The 21,185-nt window shown below is 27.5% G+C and overlaps 2 protein-coding genes and 1 long non-coding RNA gene across 5 annotated transcripts; 1 reads left to right on the top strand and 2 right to left on the bottom strand.

The window, feature by feature from the left end:
- Nucleotides 1-510: 510 nt before the first annotated feature.
- LOC552679 (cytochrome P450 4c3) lies at nt 511-11,698 on the bottom strand. The gene is made up of 8 exons (XM_016912202.2): nt 10,896-11,698; nt 6,087-6,284; nt 5,084-5,269; nt 2,622-2,691; nt 2,426-2,552; nt 2,027-2,263; nt 1,767-1,929; nt 511-1,659 (listed from the first exon to the last, which is right to left on the bottom strand). The coding sequence occupies exons 1-8, from the start codon at nt 11,080-11,082 to the stop codon at nt 1,322-1,324; spliced, it is 1,506 nt and encodes a 501-aa protein (XP_016767691.1). The 5' UTR covers nt 11,083-11,698; the 3' UTR covers nt 511-1,321.
- Nucleotides 3,075-4,821, top strand: LOC100578566. 3 transcript variants are annotated; one of them, XM_003251035.4, is made up of 4 exons: nt 3,075-3,332; nt 3,799-4,018; nt 4,304-4,412; nt 4,501-4,821. In XM_003251035.4, the coding sequence occupies exons 1-4, from the start codon at nt 3,090-3,092 to the stop codon at nt 4,691-4,693; spliced, it is 765 nt and encodes a 254-aa protein (XP_003251083.3). In that variant the 5' UTR covers nt 3,075-3,089; the 3' UTR covers nt 4,694-4,821. The 3 variants fall into 3 exon arrangements, 1 of the variants encoding a protein (XP_003251083.3); XR_001702928.1 differs by having other exon boundaries at nt 3,156-3,458; nt 4,501-4,545; XR_003304693.1 differs by having other exon boundaries at nt 3,228-3,332; nt 3,408-4,018; nt 4,501-4,634.
- Nucleotides 11,699-17,687: 5,989 nt separating the features above from the next.
- LOC107964438 lies at nt 17,688-19,117 on the bottom strand. Its single transcript, XR_001702929.2, has 2 exons — nt 18,633-19,117; nt 17,688-18,556 (listed from the first exon to the last, which is right to left on the bottom strand). It is a non-coding gene; the product is annotated as an uncharacterized LOC107964438 (long non-coding RNA).
- Between the last annotated feature and the right edge of the window lie 2,068 nt (nt 19,118-21,185).

Here is a 21,185-nt window from a genome sequence, read left to right as displayed (position 1 = left end):
TAATAAATTTTCTATATGGCATCCCAAAGTAGAGAATGTCTCTATTCTTTTTGCATAGTATTGTTTTCCTATAATATCGAATACCTTCTCGCAAATTCTGTTATGTTAATAACAAATCAGAGTTTCGAAAATCCAAACACGAGATGACGCTGATTTCAGAAACTTATTAGTCTTTTTCTTCCATATCATCAAATGTTAAAAATATTATTTCAAAATATTATACTTCTAAAAGCACTCAAGAGATGACACTGATTCTCAATTCTTATTTTATTCTTATTATATTATATTTATTATTATTATTTTCTTCTTTCAATTGTTTCGACACTCAAGAGATGGAGTTAATAATCATTTCTTATTCTATTTTTTTTCTATTATTTTTTGTTTTTTTTTGTTTCATTTGAAATCGTCTAGTGATTTTATTATTATATAATAATATTAAATCACATATTCTGATGCACACATACATATAAATATGATTATATTTATTAAAATTTATTTTAAAAGTTTTTTATAATAAAATGTAATGCTTTATTTATTAAATACAAATAGATAAAAGCTTAAAAATATTATTTGTATAACATCTTATCATATTTATACATCTTAAAAACTAAAGATATTATAAAATATCACAATATAACAATTATACTTTTATTCCTTCACATTGTATATGTAAAGTACTTAATAATGAAGTTTTATAATAATCTAGTAGAAATATGTACGAGAAATTTAATATCACTTTCTCATGTAATAAAGAATTATTTTTTAGTTATTGTATAATATAACATTTTCTATTTTTTTTTATGATTATAGAAAAGTATTAAAAAGTTAAAAATATAATTAATAATAATTTCATCAATGTTTTGAAATTTTAAAATTGTTATAATTGTCTTAAATTTGTTATTAATAACAAAAATCATTGATAATAAAAATGAAATAATAAGAATTACAAATATAACAATTTTAAAAGCTTCAAAGAACATTTGAAAGACATAAAGAAATTGTACAGAAAAAATATAAAAATTATATTCCTAAACCTTCATAATAAAAATTGTTTTACAATATACAGTAATTTTAAGTTTAATCATGTATATATGAAGACACAAAAATGAAATATAAATTTCTTATTAATCATTATAAATTTAATTTCCTCTAATATTTATTTCAGTTTAAATTCAGAATTGTTATGATTAATTAAAAAAAAAAAATCGACTGTGCAAAAAAAAAAAATCAGCTTTCAGCTTATTATCAAAAAAAGATATCTTTGATTTTCATTATTTCATTTGATTTTAAATTGTTTACAATAAAATCAAGCAAAAAATGCTTATTTTCGTGGCGTAATTTTTAATCTAAGCCCATCAGCATTGTGTAATACTAATTCAGAAATAAAACGAAGTTGATCTTCAGTATCTAAAGATTCAACATGAAAGTTTTTCAATATATACAAAATAAGAACTTTAACGATCATTGTACCGTATTTCCATCCGATACAATTACGGGAACCAGCACTAAAGGGAACGAAAGCGTAAGAAGGATATTTTGGTCCATCAGGAAGAAATCGTTCTGGTCGATAAATATCTGGTTCTGGAAAGTATCGAGAATCTCGGTGAAGAAGGAATGAATTAACGAGAACCGTCGATCCTATTGGAATTTCATGTCCCACTAAAAACGAATTAATTTACTTAAAAAATATCCTGTCCTGTGAAAATCAAAGAATTTCAAATTGAAAAGATCTTGAACTCTTATATTCTTAAACAAATAATATTTACAGATAGTAATAGGATGATAGATTTGTCTTGCGATGAGCGGTGTCACCGGATAAAGTCTCCATGATTCTTTTATGCACGCTTCTAGCCATGTTAATTTACTTAATATATCTAAAGTTAATTCTTTCGTCCCTACTGTTTCGTCGTATTCTTCGATGATTAATTCCTAAAATGAAAAGTAATAAAAATTGTGAGATAACGATTTGTTACAAACTGTTAAAAACTAATGTAATACAATTATGTTATACAGAAAGTTTCTATACTTGATATTGAGGATGTCTTCCCAATGCATACAAAATCCACGATACGCTAGTGGCAGTAGTATCATGTCCAGCGAACATGAATGTATTCACTTCATCGCGAATATCATCATCGGTGAGAACTTTGCCATCTTTTGATAATTCTAATAATAAGTCCAATAAAGCTTGACGTTTGTGAGATTTTTCATTAAAATTTGTATCTTTTCTATCTTTCCACTCGGCTTTTCTTTCCGCGATTATCTGTAATCAAAAAAAAAATAATATTAATTTTAATTCATTATAAATATTATAATATCTCGAATTTTCATATTAATTAAAAAATTATTTTATATTTTATATATTTATATTTAAACGAAGCAAAAATTATTATAATCATTTTGAATGGAAAAAAATTATATTTACTTTATTGACAAATCCATGAGTAACACTAAGTGCATGATCATGTCTTTTCCCCCACGATGTTAACTTAAAGATTGGATCGAAGGACATCCACACGTTCAGAAATCTTCTTTGCGAAATAGAAGCTAATCTAGAAAAAATATACTTATGTAATATATCTTCTTCTAATATGAATAATTTTAATAGAAAACATGCTTACGTGTTCACAGCCTGCACGTATTCATTTTCAAAATTTTTTTGCGCGTTAATATTACATCCCATGGAACTATCTGTAACATTAAAAAACAAAGATTATTAATTTTTCTTAAATATAAATAAAAAAACTCAACATCGACGAAACATTTAGAACATATATATAGCGATATTATCGCAAATATTTCATTTAAGATGTTCGATGGCAAGTAATCATAAATCATTTTTAAAAATTATTATTAAAAATTCGCAGGTGTATTTAAGATTTTGTATCGCGTTCGATCTCGAAAATTTAAATTTATAATTCAAGAAGGCAATGGAAATATTTGATCCTTCGTTGTTCAACAGAAAATCCCGTATACACAATATGTCACACGGAATGAAAAATCGATAAATTAAAAAAAAAAGACAAAGTTGACTTTTCCAATAATGTAGAAAATTTATTAAGTGACGTAATATATATTATCAAGAGAAAATGGCTACGTTACTCACTACTCGACACTGGGGATCAGACGAATCATTTAATTGCTTTGGCAAGATGTTCGTGAGCAAGTTCACAAAATCGCAAGAAAACCGTAACAATAACATATTAACTCCAGTATCTGATTATGCGAATGCAGATAAATCCCTTAAACAGTCTGCGAAACGAAACATCGGTGCGAAAATAACAAAATTGAAGACCAAGACCTACAACGAAATTATCTTAGAATCTAGTCACGTAAGTGTATGTGTAAATGTCGACTTTCGTTCGAAATGACACGCGCATTGAAAAATATATAACTTAACCCCGCAGTGTTACACGTGAACTTGAGAAACATAAGTATCCACACGCAGATACCAGAAAGTGAGTTACTAGATACGTTTACAAACAATGGATCTCGATATTATGTACATATACTACGTGCTTTAACCCTCCAAGTACGAGCCTGAGTATACACGTTCCAGATCATAGATCCAAACTCGCTTAATTTTGAGAGAGAAAAAAAAAGAAAAAAATTAATATTAAATTTAAAATAATATCACACATCTAATTGTACTTATTTAATTAACCATGAAGTTAGCATCATTATCGACCGAGTCAAAAAGTAACTCAGCGCCATCGGATTGCGAGGGTTAAACGAATTATTCTCGAAACTTTATTGTCACATCGCGTGTGAAACGGAATTGTACTTTACCTGTAATAGGTGAAAGCATCGGCTCTCCTTTATGAAATAACCGAACGCACTAATCAATTAGCCCAACCACGGCAACGAATCGATGAGAAGCAATTTCAAGTACGATCAAATGTATCGCAGATCCCAAAAGCATCACCACGAATAATCGAACTTTCAAAACCACGAATTCCGTATCAATATCCCACTAAGCCAGTTGGATACGTAGCGCCCAAAGCTCTTACAGCAGTCGGTTCGTATTTTTTTCTTTTTTCTTTTTTTTTATGTATTCCAATATTGGAATGATTTTTCATGAATTTTCATTTACTTGATTCTTATGTCTTTTTATAAACTAACAACTGGAGATGATATCATATATCTTGAATGATTTTCATTTATTATATAAATTAATAGAGGCATTTATTAAAATTATTTTTTACAATTTTTGTATTATGTGAAAGGAAATTTATGAAATTTATTCTTTTTTAAATAAAAAATTAGAAATTAGAAATAATTGGTAATTAGAATTATTTTCCAGCCACTCAACGTATAATTGAATTATCGAAGCCGAAAAGAAAACGGAGATTAAAAGTAACAAAAATTAATCATAATAAAAGAAAATCAAAATTGCATAAAGAAAAGTCACGGTAATAACGAAACTAAAATTTTTATATACGTGCGCGTCTACAAATAAAAAAAATAAATAAAAAAAATAAATATATAATTTTATTTTAGAAGCTACGGGAAACGCGGTAAAAAGAAGGATTACAAAAACAGGGATTACAAGCATAATGGATTCAATCGCTACAAGAATGATCGGAAACAAAAAATAAAAAAAAAACTAAGACTATCAAATTCCAACAGAACTATTATTATGGTTGGGTTAAATTTGAAAAATGAAAACAAGAAAATTCGTCGATATTCATAATTGTGAAGAATAAAATGCGTATTGTTTTTAGAATTTAGAATCGTTTAAAATTTTAAAAAGATATTACTGTCATCACATAAGATGTATTATGAAATGTGAATATAATTAAATAACAAAAATTTATCATGTTCGAAAATTATTATTATTCCAATGTTATTCGATCTTGTATCGCTTTTTTTCTAAAAAATTTTTATTTACTTTAAATCTATTAATTTTAACAATATATTCTTTCTTTTGACTTATTCGTATAAATAAATCTATTTACAAACGAATCTGAATATATATATATATATTAAAACGAGATTTGTTGAAAAAGATAAAAATAATAAAAGTAGATTGAAAATATTTATATTGCTAAAAGAAAGATTATAAGATATTAAATCGTCTTACCGCATATTATGTCCAACGCCGCTCGTTTAGCATAAGGAACAATATCGAATTCTGGTTTGCCAATTTCCTTTCTCAGACATGAAATTAATATTTGAGCCTCTCTAATTGTCGTCTTTAAATACAATTCCAAAAGACCACTGTGAAAAGTTGGTGTTAACAATTTCCGGTGAAAGTGCCATTTTTCCCCTAGAATAAAAATTTATTACATTTTTCATTTTCTATTTCTGAAATAACATGTTTAAATAATTTTTTATACCAAATTTTTATTACTTTTCATAAATTTATAAAATATAAAAAAGAAATTCTATTATTAAAATTTAAAAGAAAGAAAAATTTCCCTAGAAATATAGGTTAAAAAATTGGCAACATTTTGCTAGAGGGGATACGCAAAAAAATATTTTAATGATAGTTATTAAAGGAACATCCGATTCGAGTTCAATAATCATAAATTTTTGCTACTAGTTGTCTGGTAATCTGCTGAAATTTCAAACGAAAAAAATCCCAATAAAAAAAACCTAATAAATCATAGTTAAATATAGCCTCTAAACCGGCTAGATAAGTAGATCGAATCGGTTCAATCTACTTATACATTTTTTTTCTCTTTTTTTGCGTCGAACAAATTGTTCCTTTTTTGCATTCTCTAATTCATGGAAATCTGATAGTATGCCCTAAAGCACACAGTGTATTTTGTAGAAAACGGTCAGGATATCCCATTTAAAAAAATTGAAGCTTATAGAATTTCAAATTCTGTTACAATTTTGTAAATTTTTTATTATTTATTTTTTTTACATTTTTATAACATTGTTAACCCTTCGAATGAATATTCATCGCTGAAATATTTTACAAAATGTGTTACAATTTTCATTATTACTATATATATTCTTCTATCTCTTCCTCGTGACATAGGCATAAATAAAAAGAAGAAAAATTTAAATTGTACGAAAGAGAGTAAAAGATGATGTAAAAAAGGTTAACAAGGAGTGTATCAATACTGTTTACTTACCGGTGCTAGTTACCAAACCGGAACCAAGCCAAGGCTGTAAATACTGGTACTCTAAACTTTTGTCAATGTGAACACTGCTGCTCAACAATGGTTGTATCGCTTCTGCTTTATAGAGAAAGATAAAAGGTCGCATCCCTACCCAGATCAGGTACATGTCTCCTAATTCTTTTCCCCATTTGATCATTTTTTTGAAGGCTTCTGCAACATATACATATATATATATATTTTTTTTTTTTGATTTAACTTTTGCGGTCATCGACCTCTTACTTGTACGTATATCTCGTACAATTTACGCGAGTCGAGTTTTTTTTTCAAGATATTGTCACAATTGCTCCTACTGATTAAATTGATACTCTCGAATAGTATCTTCGATCAGATTAAGTCACATGTAAGTACAAACATTTTATCTAGAGTTGTTTATCGTTTTCACGATTTCGATCTGATATAACTAAACGTACGTAATATATCGTAGATATATTTTCACTTTTGAATTACGTATAAATTTTCGCAGCTTTCTTTCACTTCATTTGACCAGTTATTTAAGATTGATCGAAAACTCGATACATATTCTATATCTTTTTCGGATGAAAAAATAATTTTATTTTTATCAAATCATTATCATAAAAATCTTTTTCACTTTCCATCATTAAATACGATTTAAAAACGAATTCTTCGATTTCTTCGAACTTTTGCCGCGTATTATTTAATATTAATATTTCGTTGTTGTTAATTGAATAAAAATGAAAAATGTAACGATAAATATGATATAATAATAATCGATGGAAATTTTGAAAAATCTCGCTTCTCGCAGCAACGAAAAATCGAATACGAAAACTGTAACGATCGAAGGGGTTAATAGAACAAAGAAATAATTTACGAGAATTTCAAAATGTATATATTCCGAGATATTCTTATCTGAAACGAAGATGGAAATCAGCGGAACGCTGAATTTTTGCAATGCAAGGTAAGATTGCCGATATTTCCATATGATTTCCGGCGGCCATTGACCCAAGACATCAATATACAGAAATAGACCTTTTACAGTTATCGTCGTAGCCAATCAAGTTATTGTCGTATCTCTATGCTTGTTTCAGCCTCGTGACGCGAATTATTTGTCAAGAAAGGGAAGACGAGCATTGATGTAATGACGAGAGAGAGAGAGAGAGAGAGAGAGAGAGAGAGAGAGAGAAGAAAGGAAAAGAAAAGAAAAGAAAGGAGCGTAGAGCGAAACAAGAGCGAACGAGGATGACTCGTGTTGCAATTCTAATAAAAGAGGAGTGGCTGTACACTGACCGGACATTGACCGGTAAAAATGCAACGCGAGGTCATCGAGTAATAATGACTCGGAACAAAAAGAACAGACATGCTCTCTCGTAGACCTTGAAGCGCAACGTGAAGCTAGATACGTCCTTCGTACAATAGTATGTCTTCGATTCGCTTTATTTTTGATTTTAGTACGATAAAGTGGCCATTGTTTATTTTTTTCCAACTTGTTTTCCAACTTACTCGTTATAAGATTCAATATTTATATGAATAGGAAGCAACTTTTTGTTAGAATGTTGTAATGTCGCGCCGACAATATCCAAACAGACCATCCATTAATCCATTAGAATGCTTAACATCCATTAGAATAATATTTTCTTATGCAAATAAATTAACAGCTTTTAAAATTCATTTTCATTTATCATAATTGAAATATAAGCTAGTAATTTATAGTTGAAATATAACTTGTGAGTATATAACTATTAATTATTATAAAGTATTGGATTTATTAATTATTTCAAATATTTGAATAATGTGTAATTAATGCAATCAATTATTGTATATAAATTATTTGTTTTGTGATTTCTTGAATCCAATAAATAGACACATTTGAAATGATATTTTCAAACTGTATATATATATGTATAATAATTTCAAATAATTTATATCAAATTATTTAAAATAATTATACATGTTAGGTTATGTTTCATTTGAAATATTATTTAAAATAATATCATTTCATAACACGATAGATACAAATGAAATTGCAAGGCTCTATTATTTTTCTTCAATATACACGAATGAATTTTAATTTTCCTGAAAATCAAATTTCAAGAGGTTATATCAATATTTTTAACGTTATTATCATTTACGATCAAACCGTATTTAGCATGCATTTGCAATTGCATAATTAGGTTTACAAATGAAAACTGTACAAGTTTGTGTACAACTTGTAACTTTGAATCAAGAGCAATTCATATTAAAAGCTTTTTTTTTTTTAAATCATCGGTGCCGCTGATAATTTTATTTTATTTTTTTTTTCTTAAGCCACGTGTAATTGCATACAATTACTACAGCTTTATTCAGAGCACGAACGACCTCGACCCGTTTCTTTCTTCGTCTGGTTACTCACGACACGCCAATCATTATCTATATGTAGCATTCAGTGGGGCTGAGGTGGATAAATCCTCCTTTCTTTTCTCTCTTTTCCTTTCCCCCGCAATTTCATTTCGCGAGTACACGCTACTCGCACGTTCGTTTTTCATATTTAAAGCATACGCAAATTAAACGTAATTTTCCCAAATAATTCGAAAATTTATCATCGACGATTGACACGTCTTTCGATTCACTTTGAAAATGAATTATTATACTTGATATTCATTTGTGTTGCGATAACCAAGATCGAGCGAAACTTTGATTTCTTATAAACTCTTCGTCCTCTTCCAATACGCGTTCTTTTTTTTCTTTTTGAAAAAAATATATATAATTAAACAACACGCATCGAATAAACATTTGCGAAAAAAAATCTTCATTTTGTTGCTACAAATCATATATATTTGCAATAAGATAATTCCAGATATCGCGTGTGTGTGTGTATGTATATATATATATATGAAAATAAACGTTATTATTCGAAGATAATGTTCTACAAGTTTTGATTGATGACATTTTTTTGTAACATGGTGTTTAATTAGTTTTATTTAATTGTTAAAAAGTATTTATGAATGATATCAAATACATGACTAAAAAAAATCACGCGATCTACTTTTCATTGATATAATTTATTACTATTTCTTCTTTTTTACATTTCGATCTTTTTAATATTCAAATAATTTGTGTCCCCCCCTCCCCTCTTCTCTTCACGTAACAAGATATGGAAAAATTTAAAAAATTAACACGCAATTCGAATTTTATCGTGGCAATGAAAAAAATATATATATATATAAATAAAAATAAATGTTAAAAATCGTTACATAAAAAAGAAGTAACAGTGAAAGATTTTGAGAAATCATCAACATGTTAAAGATCATTCATTTGCTTGAACTTACATCGCAAAATACCGATCTCGAGCGATCAATATGTATTTCTGTTCGTAATATCAATGCATCTGCTTGCATGCTCGATCTCGCGAATTTCTTTGATATCGAGGTTATCGTTATCTTGTGCCAATTTGGAAATAAAAGTACGCGAATACCAGAGTTACATACATTTCATCGTGTCTCAAGACTATCTACGATGTTTCATGTTATTCATTTTTTTTTTTTTTAAATATTCAATAGTAACAAATCGATTGATTTTGAGAAAAAAAAATGTTAAAGTTTTATTAATTATTGAATAAGATAAAGTAAAATTTAATTATTTCAATAAAATTGAAATTTTGTTTTATGTATAGACAAATTTTTAAATGTTTAGAATAAATGTAAATATTTAATTTATTTTAAATTATTTTTAATATTCTTAATTAAACATTATTAATATTTAATAATGTTATTTCAAAATTATTTTAAAATTTATCAATTTTAAAATAAAAGTAAGAAAGATAAAGAATAATAGTAATTAACATAAAAATAAATAATTTGCTTGAAGAAAATTATTATTCTTAAGATATTTATGTAATTAAATCTTACTAAATCTATACTTAATATAAAATCTTAAATACTTATTAAATATTATTATAATAATTATAATAATTAATTATTATTTAAAAAAAAATTAATTATAATGGCGCTCGCATATTATAAATATTCATTACTTTATATTGACAGCATGTTAATCTTTTTTTTCTCTTTTTATAACTATTCATTTATATAACGATTCATGATTTAATTTTTTCTTTTTGACATGAAACATCATCGAACTCGTACTCATAATCGTTTTTTTTTAAATTTAAACATATTATAATAATATGCTTCAAATTCAACTAACTAGTTCATTTATCAGTTATCAAATTTTGTAAAATCTCGCGTTAATTTATATTAATTCGTTGCTTCACAATTTTTTTTTCACTAAAATAGGATTATTTTATACATTTTTCTCAAAATAGGTTATTTCTTGATAAATTATAATTTATTTCTGATAGTGATTAATTATTTTACATAATATGCAATGATTATAAAAAATATTAATGCATTATTATAATTATTATAATATTTAAATACTAATTAATTAAATACAACTATAAAACATTAAATTAAATTTTGTATCATTTTGTAGCATTTTCATGTGACTAAAATAACGTGATACTATTAAAATGCCTGATAAAAAAATGTTTTATTGAAAAAAATTAAGGTTATGTATAAATAATTTTTACAACTAGTGTATATCACATTCATATTTGTCATAATCGAACTATAATCTACCATATATATATATATATGATTTGATCTTACATAGCAATAGGTTAAGAACCGGCACGTGTCGAATTATTACAAATTATTTGATTAAATATTTTTACATACTCTGTTTAAAATTTAATTTTTCGTTTTAACTTTAGATAAATATTCTTTCTTTTTTTTATTTTTTTTTTTTAGAAAATATTTCACTTACCTTCCGGACTGCAACATAATTCGTACGCGTTTCCAATGATGGGAAAAGCAGGAGGACAAGGCACTTTTCTCAAAGCATATAAAAATTTTCCTCGTCGCACTAATAACAATACAACTATTGTCATCAAACATATCGACAAAATCATCGTGAGCCACGATACTCCCATAATGATTGTTGAAGAAGACATTCTGAATTTGTTCGATATGCCAATGTTCTCTTCAATATCTTCTCGCTTCTTGCATGTTTCATATGTTAAGTATTTATTATAATTTATCTCATAAGAATTATAACTGCATAATGTATTATTTCAAACGTTTCTTCTCAAAATGTTCACTTTTATCGGAGAATGAAAATTTACAAAGAGTGTTCTCATTTCACAGATCGTTTTCTCCTTACAGTCTCTTTTTCTTCACTATGTTACTATGCACTATGTTACTAACAATCGATTTTTCCTGATAAAAGAGTACAAAGCACCTCAAATGCAAAAGCAAACTATTGACAAAATAGAGATATTCGTAACGCGTTCGTGCAATGAAAAACGCGGAAAATTAAAAAGATGACCTTTTAAAGAGAATGAAAAAACCGAAAGAGAGAGAGAGACAAAGAGAGAAAGAGGGAAAGAAAAGAAAGAGAAACACAAAAGAAAATCGAGTTATTTTCTATGGTTCACTGAATCTAAACTAAAAGTAAAGTAGCAATTGTCACGGTGAAAACAATGCCGCGAAAGGACGGCAAAAGAAGAGGAAGAGGTCGCGTGCAACGCGTGTCATGGAATGACTCCCTCTCGGTTATGCGTGCCCGTACGAAAGAGTCGCCCTTATATACTACTGAATGCTCTGTGTACTACACCAACGGTCAGTGGCTAACTTCTCCACCAATAGAAACAAACACGTGGGATGTGTATATATGTACATGTATGTATATATGTGACGAGGTGTTGACCGGCAGTACGTACAAAGGTAGCCACATGGTTCTTCGTGTTCGTCTTATACTAAAAAAAAAAAAAAAAGTATAAAATTTACATTTCCACAGACAGATGAGAACATCGATATGGGTATGTATACGGTACACAAATTTTTTCCATAGTACATACGTACTGTGCTCGAATTTTCTCTATCACGAAATCGATACTTATACGCACGATTTATAGGATCGATACATTCTTTTTAGAAAGATAGGTCGAAACTTAACTTCTAGGGATTTGAAAGATTTGAATCCGAAACTTTGCGAGATCTTGATGAAACTCTCGATCCAAAATCCAAGCTTATTTTTTTTCATTATCTTCTTTTTCTCCTTAAAGAAATTACCCATATTCTCAAAAATTGAAATACGATAATCTTAATTTTTGATTTTTAAAATTTTTCGAATTTAACTTCACGATCAATAGTAAGAATAATAATCATTTTTCGGAATGATGGACGAAAATTAAATTTTTATGTCGAATTTTTTTTTTTCATTCGTATAAACAATTTCAAATAACGAATTAATGAAACCTTAACCTTGTTTCGACACATCAATATCGTGTTTCTTTCTTAAGAAAATATTTTTTCGATTAATCCCAATGTCACAGTTCAGATTTTCGATTCCCTTTGGTTTTTTTTTTTTCAAAATCATTTGCTTGCACATACAATGATTCCATTCAATGAGTTTATCGAATCTGATTCGATTGCACATGTCAAAACATTTACATACTTTATATGGCATCCTTTCAAAGATAGAGCGTGTGTCCATTTAGAAATATTCTTGGAAATTGATCTCGAAAATGAATTTCTTGCTTGTTAAAAACGTTTGCGAGAGTAATTGTCGATAAATGAATTTCGAAAATTTTGATGTTACACGTGTTGTAATAAATAATGTATACACGTATAAAATACACTCGTAAAAAGAATTCACTGAAAACCAGAGGTTTAAAAGAGTACACAGGAACGGATTGACGCGAAACGGGACGGCAGCTTCGGCAGACAAATTCGAGTGTTAAACTATTGTTAAGAATGCAAACAAGACAAATCGATACTTGTTAAATACTTCTGTATGAATAATCTGTAGACTATCACGATCGATAATGATTGATTATATAATTTGGTATCGATAGTCTTTCGCATGGACGAACACGTGGATTGTTCTCGCACGTTCTACATTTTTGTTATTAATATGTGCACGCAAAATATTTTTTCGATGATAATAGGAAAAATTTTTTGAAAAAACTATTTATCGAAAGAGCAAATTGACTTTTTTAAGTTTATTTAAAATATTTAATTTTCATATGAATACGAAAAGTGGTGCTAATAATCGAACATGGACATTAATATGTTTTGATAATTGTTGACAATGAAATACGGAAGAATACGGAAGGTGAATGATTAATAAAAAGAATATCATCGAGTTTTTTCTTCCTTTCATCGGCTTGTATAGTTAATATTTATAATTGATATCTGTATAGTCTATCGGCTACCTGTATTTAAATTAGCGTAATTATCTTTTTTTTTTTTTTACGTCGATCAATTATCAAATAATTAAAAGTTGAATGTCATTATCTTCTAATCTCTAATTTTCTTTTTCTTTTTCCAAAGCTCAATAATTTACGATCGATACAATGTTTTACAAAATTCTTTCTCTCCCATTTATTAAGCAATGAAATATTAATGCATGTGCAGTGCTGATGCAAAGTAACGAGTTAAATACAAATGTCAAAGATAAATAGACGATGGACTTTGGTAGATAAAAAGGTATACTATTGCGGTTCATAGAAATGCATCCATTCCGACAGTATTGAAACATTGATTAGCATTTGAATGAATCGTGCATGTCCTTCTTCTAGATATTAATGCACATCATGTGTGCATTGTATCTTTTTCTTCTTCTTTTTTTTTTCTCTTCTTGAAAATCGCATCGCAAGAAAAATAAAAATAAGGAAACGCGATGAAACGTTTATTGTTAAAAATTAATTCCTCTTTAAACCTTAAACTTTCATTCTAATTAAATTTGTTACACATACGTTTACGATAAAAATATACCGAAAATGTTAAACGAGATATGATGCAAAAAAAGATAAGATTTATTTCGATGCACGTGCACTATGACAATGAATAGAAAACGGTTCGTCGAACTTAACAAGAAGAATATATGTTAAGTAAGCGATAAAAGTCACATATTATTAAAATTATGGATTTGAAAATCTTTTTTCTTCTTTCTTTTCGAAAAAAGAAATTAATAATCTCGCAATATAAAATACTTGTTAAATTATACATGTATATATATATATATAAGATTATCATTCTGATGTTATCAGGGTAAATTAATCTGAATCAACAAAAAATTGTTCTTTTACACGATAGACAATACGCCTCTACGCTCTATTCCACGCGAAATACTCTCTTTCTCATTAATTAATCAATTTCGAATGTCATGTCAAAGATAGCGAAATCATTTTGAACGTTTGACGTTATTAGTAGTAATCTGTACGAAAATACATTAAGCCTCGATGTGAAATAATAAACATTGAAGTCGATTAGATAAAATTGTTATAGCAGATGAAAAAGAGAGAAAAAGGAACGATATTATTACGTGCTCACGCATAGATCCGATAAAGGAACAATTACCAGATGATCCGGACGATGGTGATCAATTAAATATTCGTCGACTGTAAATTAAATCTAATCTGATGAATTTTCAAGAAATTTTCTTTCGAGAAGAAAAAGAAAGGAAGAAAGAAAGAAAGATTGTTTCAAATTATTGAAAATATTCGATCTCGCAAAGTTTAAAATTCGATTTTCGCGAATTTAAAAATCCAGTCTCGATCCATTTTTTAATTAATAATTCCATCTCGTGATTACGCGTTATCTATCTATCATTGGCAATAATGCGATTATATGCATGCATGCGTCGAGACAGTCTAGCTGTATTTCCACGTGGCTGACTCGAATTCCTGATCTTTCATGAGTTAGCAAACGAGTGACCTTCTCCCCATCTCTACGTCGCATTTTCACGTTTGATCTGAATCGAGCCGGGAAAATTCTAATTATCTTTGCTGTAAAAATATCGAGGAAAGAGAGAGAGAGAGAGAGAGAGAGAGAGAGAGAGAGAAACGCGTAGTCTGGTATCTAGTCTGGGATCGCCGCGAATTTGCATTCATCTCGCCACCGGCATCTTCTATTAAATTGCAAGTCGATACGTTTCGTTCCTCCTCCTACTTCTCTCTCTCTGACAGCGTATCACAGTCATCTGATACATGCAACTACGTTTCACAATTACGATTATTTTTTAGCCTACACTGCGCATTTCTCGTATTTTTTAGTTTCGTCGAGTTGATTCGCGGCCGAAAAATCAAACTGTCGCGATATTCCATCTGTGCGAAACATCGAGATTTAAAATAAAAGGGAAAAAAAAGGAAAGTCAGTGCAATCAATTTCCATAAACGCATCAATTTTCGAGATATCATTTCGAGATTCCATTTGCGCAAGTATAAATTAGTATAATGCGGAGAGATTTCAATTAAATGCGATTTTATTTTCAGCCTCTTTCGCCGAGCTGTTCGAATTCCAAGAACGGTTGCATTCATTAAGCCGCCGTAAGAATTGAATGTGGGTCCTACAATCATTCGTTCACGTGTCTGAACTTACAAGGACGAAGACCCGATTCGTTCGGTTACACCAGACTGGTCTGATACACATACATGCATTACGTACACGTACATACATGCAGGCCGTTCACAGGGCTCTCGTGGCACGAGAATATCGATGATGCATACTGAAATTATGTCATCTCGGTTATCTAACACTTTATTCGCGAAGCATTTATAGAGGATACGAATATCTTTTTCTTCTTCTTCTTCTTCTTCTTCTTCTTTTCTCTCTCAAAGTTTTATTAACGGGTTAATAATCGCGCCGATTATCGATAATACGGACAATTATTGAAATCAGGAGAAAGTGTTCTCGATCGAGATTACAGATCACTTTAGAAAGTTATACGTAAACGTATCGTAGATAGCGGTTTCGTTTTAAGAATACACGTGGAGCAAAGTTCGCCCAGATCGATTTATTTTCGCGTTCATCGACACGCGTGATTCAACGGAACGTTCCGAACTGGATAAATCCAAAAGAATTCAATCTTAATATCCTGGTTGGCTAGTATCCAGTAATATATGCGTTAGCGATTCACAAACTTTCACGAATTTATTCCTCGAATAAGAATAAATCCGAGTGAACAAAAAAAAAAAAAATTATTTCAAACGAAAAAAGTCACTCGTGTTCACGCTTAAAAATTTCGTGCAAGGATTTCGATTTTTATAATTTAAAAAAGAAGCGGGGAAATGGAACATCGATGAAGAAGGAAAAAAAAAAAAAGCAAAAGGAACAGAAAAAGGAAAAAAAAAAAGGTAAGTTTATGGATTTATCTAGAAAAACGAAGGAGGGACAGATTGGAATTTCTTCGGAGTCTCAGGCGTCGAGGGTTGTCACCTTGAAATGGTCGGCACGTGTAGCCCTCCGGCGACCCTGAAGTCTTTAGACGTCTGTTAAAAACGTACGAGATCCTTACGATCTTTCCTAATTCGTTAGTTAGAGTCCCCCCAGTATGAACATTCTTAAAATAATCTGTTAGGGTAGATTGTAGTTGCGATACACGTCTGGTGAATCATCGTGCTAATCTTTAAGAGATGAATTGTTAATATAATTTAAATAGATAATTTAAATATATGTCGATAAAAAAAATATAGAAAAAAAAAAACACGCAGATATTATTATGTTATTATGTTCATTTCCCCCTTTCCCCCTCATTTTATCTATTTTTCTTTTTTTTTTTGAACTGCTTTTTTATAAACTTAATATATATATATATATATTTATGACTGCGAATTATTTTTAAATCGTGTATTTGTTTTTATATGAGAAGCATTTATAGAATCATGAATTATTAGTTGGGGTTAAAAGAGTAAAGAAAATTGAAATATATCAATATACTTGTATAAATTGATAACGATGTAATATATGATGAGAAAGAAGGAATTATCTACACGGCCTTAAATGGTTCACTTTTTGAATTTGCTTTCTCGATGAAATTGATAAGATTATCGATTCTATGTCGTCCCTCTAACGCCTCCTACGTTGATAATGCTTATAACGCTTATTACAACGTTTTTTTTCTTTTGCTTACAACAAGCGATTTGAATTATTATTCATTTATGCGCAGAAACAAACATTTATATATTTATTATTTTTTTTTTTAATCTATTTCCTCCCGTGAATCATTTACATATACGACTATTATGCAAAGAATAGTAACTCGTTTATTTTTTTTTCAAATCAATGCAAGCTAACTTTTTTCTAAGATTAATCTTTATCATTCATCTGTTTAAATACTCGCTTTAATCGCTTTTTTTATATTTTTGAATTCGATATTTTTATTCTATAAATATTAATATCGTGTCTGTGATTAAATACAATATCTGTGTTCATCGTCGAATCGTTTCTATCGTCCTCGTGCAAATTAAGAAATTTGTTCAACTACTATGTATAGAGATGAGGAGAAGTGCCAGTTTCGGATTTTTTTTTTTCGAAGCGTCCACGTACTACTCTGCTAAATATAATTGATGACGTTCGTTGATGTATTAATTTCTGAGATTAAGACGAGCATTTTTCGTACGAGATTTTCGTGTGATAAGCCAATTCGAAAGGCATTCCTTCTATGATTATTCTGACTGCGTACATCTCATATATACGCATGTGTATATATGTGTTTACATTCTGAAAAGCCACGTGCCAGCAAGGTGAAAATATCGAATACTCGTTCAAAAAGAATCATTAAGATTGTTTAATTATTCATTAAGATTTGTTATACATGTGATACATATATCTACTTATAATGTGTATATTTTTCAAGGAACGTTTAAAAATAACACAAAATAACTTATTAAAAAAAGCTTTAAATAAGTTCATGTTTCAACATCGTTCAACAATCAATTTTGTTTTAATTTCAACATAAACTGAACAACGTTTCAAAATTTCTCTATCATTTTCACGGATGATTAATCATTTCGTAATCTATTTTGATGAAATTTGCAGATACATTTATTTTCACTCGATTGTTTATTTTCTTGCTTAATCAATATTTCGAATAACTTTTATTTCCTATTATTTTAACATTATTATTATTATCTTATTATTTATTTATCTTCATTATGCAATGGAACAAACGAAAAATCAACGATAATTAATTATAATTTTAATTTCGAAATGTTATTCTTATTATAGTAAACTTTGATCGAATGAAAAGCTAAGAATATTATAATTTAAAAAAAATTCTAAAAGTATATAAATTATCACATATAAAACATATGTAATTTTTTTTCTATTTAATTTTACTATATTTAATATTTGATATTTATTCCATTATCTATATTATATTTATATTAATCAAAATTGAAATTAAGAAAAATTATATCTTGATGAAATTATTTTTAAGAAACATATGATAATAATAATAATAATAATAAAAATTAGAAAATATTAAAAAATATAAAATGTTGCAGAATTCAAAGCGTGTAGCAGAATGTACGTAGAATGAGAATAAAATAATGTATAAGCGAATAATAGAATGATAAACAAAACAGATGGCGAATCGAACGGTATTTCTGTCGATTCTTGATTGCGTCCTTGACATTGAACCTGAAAGATTAATAGATTTACAAAAGTATATCTAGATTCAAGAAATCGACTGTTCAAAAGTCTTCTTCTGATATACCTGTTGCAGCAATATGCTTGCTTCCACAGAAGTGGGGGTGCACGTGTGTTCCGGAGGGGCACCTATTCGGTCGACACGTGTACGACCTTGACTTTGACCTCGTACACGAGACACCTACCCCCAGAGACAGAGGGTCGATGCATCTACCTCGAAAAGCGTCGCCTCTTTTTTTTCATCATATTTTTTTCTCAGAAGAAGGATCACTTCTTTTGCGAAGATTCCATGGTAGGAGGTGGGGAGCACGTATATTGTTTCATAGAGACAGAGATAATATGATTTGAAGAAATGTCACTACTGTGTATAAGATTCGCATTGGTCAGCTGAAAATATACACATATATACGCATATATAATAAAGATTTTTTAGAATTTCATTCCTTGGATCTGGAACAATCTGGAAATGATCTGGAATAAGGTAACAATTCTATTATCCTTATAATTAAATTATTTCGATATACTTGAATAGTGATTATTTTATTTCCCCTATCTTGGAAAATAGTGATTCTTTAAATATAACGATGTAATTAGTAATTTCGTAATATAATAGTAATGTAATTTGAAATAAAAAAAACTAGTAACTAGATACGTAAAATATTGTGTCAAATTTTATTTTAAATTTTTTAATAGTAATAGATAATTATTGTTTCCTATTGAATTTGTCTGAATATTTTATTCTTTTAAAATTGCACCATTTCAAAGATTAAAATTGTTGCTTTATTTAAGTATTCAGTTTCGAAACAAATGATAAATCATCGTTTAATGAGAGCGTGCAAACTTCAAGGAAAAATCAGTAATAAATATAATTTTATTTATTGACAGGAAAAAGAACGAATGACCTCAAACCTCATTTAATATTATCACATATTACGTGTAGAATTAACCATTTTTCTCTGTTTTTTTTTCCATAGTCTGATTCAATATTAAATTTACAATTTATCGAATTTATATATATATATAATACATTTCTTAATGCATAGTAATATGCATGTAATGAAAATTCATAGTTTGAATGAATATTTAATAGATAAATAAATATTACAGATAAATTAATATTTATTGTTATCTATTAATTCAATTAATTATCAATTTATTAAGAAAAAGTAACGTGTCATTTGAAAGATGTAAATACATCAGACACGTGTTAATATTAATTGTTACTAATTATTAGATAATTAAATTATTTATATTTTATATTTGTTTTTATGTTTATTTATATTTTTTTTATATTTGTTATATATTCAGTGATCCATTTTTTGATTTTGTAAAATAATTTGATTAAAGATTTTTGTTTGTTATTTATTGTTATTATTTCATATTTTGTATTTAGCTCTCTTTCAAAGAAAATAAATATTTTAGATAAAAAATTTTTCTTAATATCCTAATATAATTTCCTAATATAATAATAATATATATTTTCTTTCATATTTTATGAACATTCTTTCTTGTATAAATATTAGAAAATGATTTTAAGATTTATAGTTTACGAAATTGGTATGAAAAATTAATTTACATCCTAATTTTATCATTATTTATTATATTTTCTATTTAATATTTATGAAATTCTATTTGTAACTTTTTATCAAATTCTTCACACGAAATTTGATATTTTGAACTTTCAAATTTATATTTGCCAACAAAGTTGAAATACTTTTTTTTAACGAACGATTCAAAAAAATTTTTCTTCTTCTATATTCACAATATAGTATATATGATAATGTATTATGTATCTTTTATATTTAAATAATCCAAAAAATAATTTTAAGATAATGCATTTTTTTCAGAAGCGTTTTATAATTATAAAATTTAAAATCAAATATTGAAAATTGAATATAATATATTTAATAATAAAAAAAAAAGAAATATATATAAAAATATAAATTAAAACCGATATTACAATAATTCTAATTTGACAAGTTAAATTATGTATACAACACAATCTATTCATAGTGCTTAAAATATTTATATTTTAATAATATATCTTATAAAATACTGATACATATTTATAATTGCTAATTATTTATTGATTTATTTATGGATTTATGATTTTGAAGTAATAATTTAAGGAATAGACACTTTCATCTATTCTAAGCAATATGTAGTATTAAAAAATGATATAAAAGAAAAGATGTTATTTTTCAACAATTTAATATTGATTAAAATAGATAGAAATCTGGTTATTATTATAAAATCCTCTATACCAAAATTTAATATCTTGAATCTCAAAAATATGATATACAAATGATTAAAAATATTCTAATATTGTAATTTTGAAATTAAAATCAAAGACGGTTAAATGTATCGATAAAATTATTTAGGATTTTAATCTTAAAATATCATAAGATTATTAAAATCGATGAAATCTATTATTTTTATATAATCATCTCTAAATTGTATAATTACATTATATTTACGGAAAAAAAAAATATATAATCGAAATACAATTGAATTGTTATTTTCTTTACATATACATATATATATATATATATGTATATATACTATATACATAAAAGTTTATAAAGTATATAATATAATTATCAATTGATGAAGAAGATTG

This window comes from Apis mellifera, linkage group LG5 (assembly GCF_003254395.2).
Source record: "Apis mellifera strain DH4 linkage group LG5, Amel_HAv3.1, whole genome shotgun sequence".
Classification (NCBI taxonomy): domain Eukaryota; kingdom Metazoa; phylum Arthropoda; class Insecta; order Hymenoptera; family Apidae; genus Apis; species Apis mellifera.
This window is presented reverse-complemented; position numbering and strand designations above follow the sequence as displayed.

Excerpts from the sequence above, each read along its gene's own strand:
- LOC552679 (XM_016912202.2), bottom strand. The coding sequence starts at position 11,082 with ATGTCTTCTTCAACAATCATTATGGGAGTATCGTGGCTCACGATGATT. Across the intron at positions 2,692-5,083 it reads GGCGTTGGACATAATATGCG|ATAGTTCCATGGGATGTAAT; the intron begins GTAAGACGATTT and ends TTAATGTTACAG. Across the intron at positions 1,660-1,766 it reads CTATCATCCTATTACTATCT|TGGGACATGAAATTCCAATA; the intron begins GTAAATATTATT and ends ATTCGTTTTTAG.
- LOC100578566 (XM_003251035.4), top strand. The coding sequence starts at position 3,090 with ATGGCTACGTTACTCACTACTCGACACTGGGGATCAGACGAATCATTT. Across the intron at positions 4,019-4,303 it reads CAAAGCTCTTACAGCAGTCG|CCACTCAACGTATAATTGAA; the intron begins GTTCGTATTTTT and ends ATTATTTTCCAG. Across the intron at positions 4,413-4,500 it reads TTGCATAAAGAAAAGTCACG|AAGCTACGGGAAACGCGGTA; the intron begins GTAATAACGAAA and ends ATTTTATTTTAG.